Here is a 1,649-nt window from a genome sequence, read left to right on the forward strand (position 1 = left end):
TTTATTGCTTAGTGTTAACAACATAATCTGCACTGATTTTCTCATTCTGTGAAAAGCCTCAAATGTCAAATGTAAACATGAGTGTCAAGTGAATAAATCAGCAAAGAAAAATGAAACTTGGTTGTTTTGCCCTATTTTACCATAAACTGCCACATTTTCGGGGTCTGTGATTTCCAGGTAATTGACTTGAAACAGAGCAAGTAAAAATTACTTCCTTGTGACTGTCAGCAAAACAAAAGAGATGGTTGTTGACTTCAGGATGGAAAAAAACAGCAACTAAAGCCACCACAGGTACTTGCACGGTTACCTGAACAGTAATACTGTGTAAAACAAGGGGATAAGCCCAACTCTGCTTTCTAATGAAACTCTACTTCTCCGTCTTACACTTATATTATCAACCTATTACCCGGGGCAACTGTGCTCACTAGCCGACTGTACAGGTTGTCAAGACCTGAAAGAGAAGTAATGGAAAAGTACATTAGTGATTCCCTTGCTGCTGAAATCATCTTTGTCCATCTTTGATTAAACCTGTCTCTGCCCAGTAAAAGTTACCCTAGAACATGAACATGCTGGAAAACACTGTGAATGTTTTCCATGTCTCCCAGCTAAAACCTGTCCTGACCACTCCGTTGGCTCCTGACCTTTTATTACATGTATAAGAGGCCCTGACCTGCCTTTTCCTTATGCTCAGATTTTGGCTGGAAAATTCCCTCACACAGAATGGTGAGCTGGCCTTGTGCGGAATGAGCCAGAGGATTGGAAAATTTTTGGAGTGTGTGGAAAGCCTTTGGTGAGATTGTGCTCTTGCTACCGTTTTGACCCTTTTGGAGTTCTGTCTATTTCCCTGTAAATAGATGCATTGCTTTGACTTGGAGTCCTGTGTTTGAATCCTGCTTGCACCTTGGTCCCTTGACATTTTGATAATGTAACTTTTTCCACTTTCTCACGATAATATCCCCAATATGTGCCTGTACATGAACTTTTTTTTCTTTATTTTGGTGCTGTATCACAAAAATGTTTTATTTCCTTGTGGGATCAATAAAGTATCACAAGATATCACCACTTTAAAAGTACTGATTATGTGAAGTGTGTGAGTACTTCTTTCACCACTAAGTGGCACAAGTCATCCATTTTAAATTTTTAAAACCACTTTCATTGGAAGACCAACTAATAATGTCCACTGCCCTCTGTGATGATAGTCTAGGCTTTCCTACTGTGTGTGTAATATTCTAACAATAGTTCATTTTAAGTTTCTGTTTTGATGAACAGAAACCAAGATGTGGAGACTTCCTGCTGATCACACTCTGCAAGAAGTTGTTCAAATGGCTCAAGAAGTAGAGAAGAAGAGAGATGAAAATGAAAAATAAATGTAGATTACGTACATAAATCTATGTGTTTTAGAAGAAAAGAGTAGAAAAAAGCTCCTTCGCCTATGATCACGGTTATGAGTCTTGCATAGAGAAGTATCTATGCAAATGATTGTGATGACAAGTCAAATCAAATCAAATCAAATCAAATCACTTTTATTGTCACATCGCATGTGCAGGCACACTGGCACAGCACATGCGAGTGAAATTCTTGTGTGCGAGCCCCACAAGCAACAGAAATGTGCAAACACAACAACACAAACCAGCAAATACAAGAATGGC

The 1,649-nt window shown here is 38.8% G+C and overlaps 1 protein-coding gene across 1 annotated transcript in view; it reads left to right on the forward strand.

The window, feature by feature from the left end:
* LOC102210271 (polymeric immunoglobulin receptor-like) overlaps window positions 1–1,649 on the forward strand; it is a 15,602-nt gene that overhangs the window by 5,424 nt on the left and 8,529 nt on the right. Inside the window, exon 9 of the mRNA XM_013913483.1 lies at window positions 692–723. Coding sequence (XP_013768937.1) covers window positions 692–723 — 32 coding nt within the window. The remainder of the gene's footprint in view (window positions 1–691; window positions 724–1,649) is intronic.

This window comes from Pundamilia nyererei, unplaced genomic scaffold (genome assembly GCF_000239375.1).
Source record: "Pundamilia nyererei isolate P.nyererei 1_Seehausen unplaced genomic scaffold, PunNye1.0 scaffold00134, whole genome shotgun sequence".
Lineage (NCBI taxonomy): Eukaryota > Metazoa > Chordata > Actinopteri > Cichliformes > Cichlidae > Pundamilia > Pundamilia nyererei.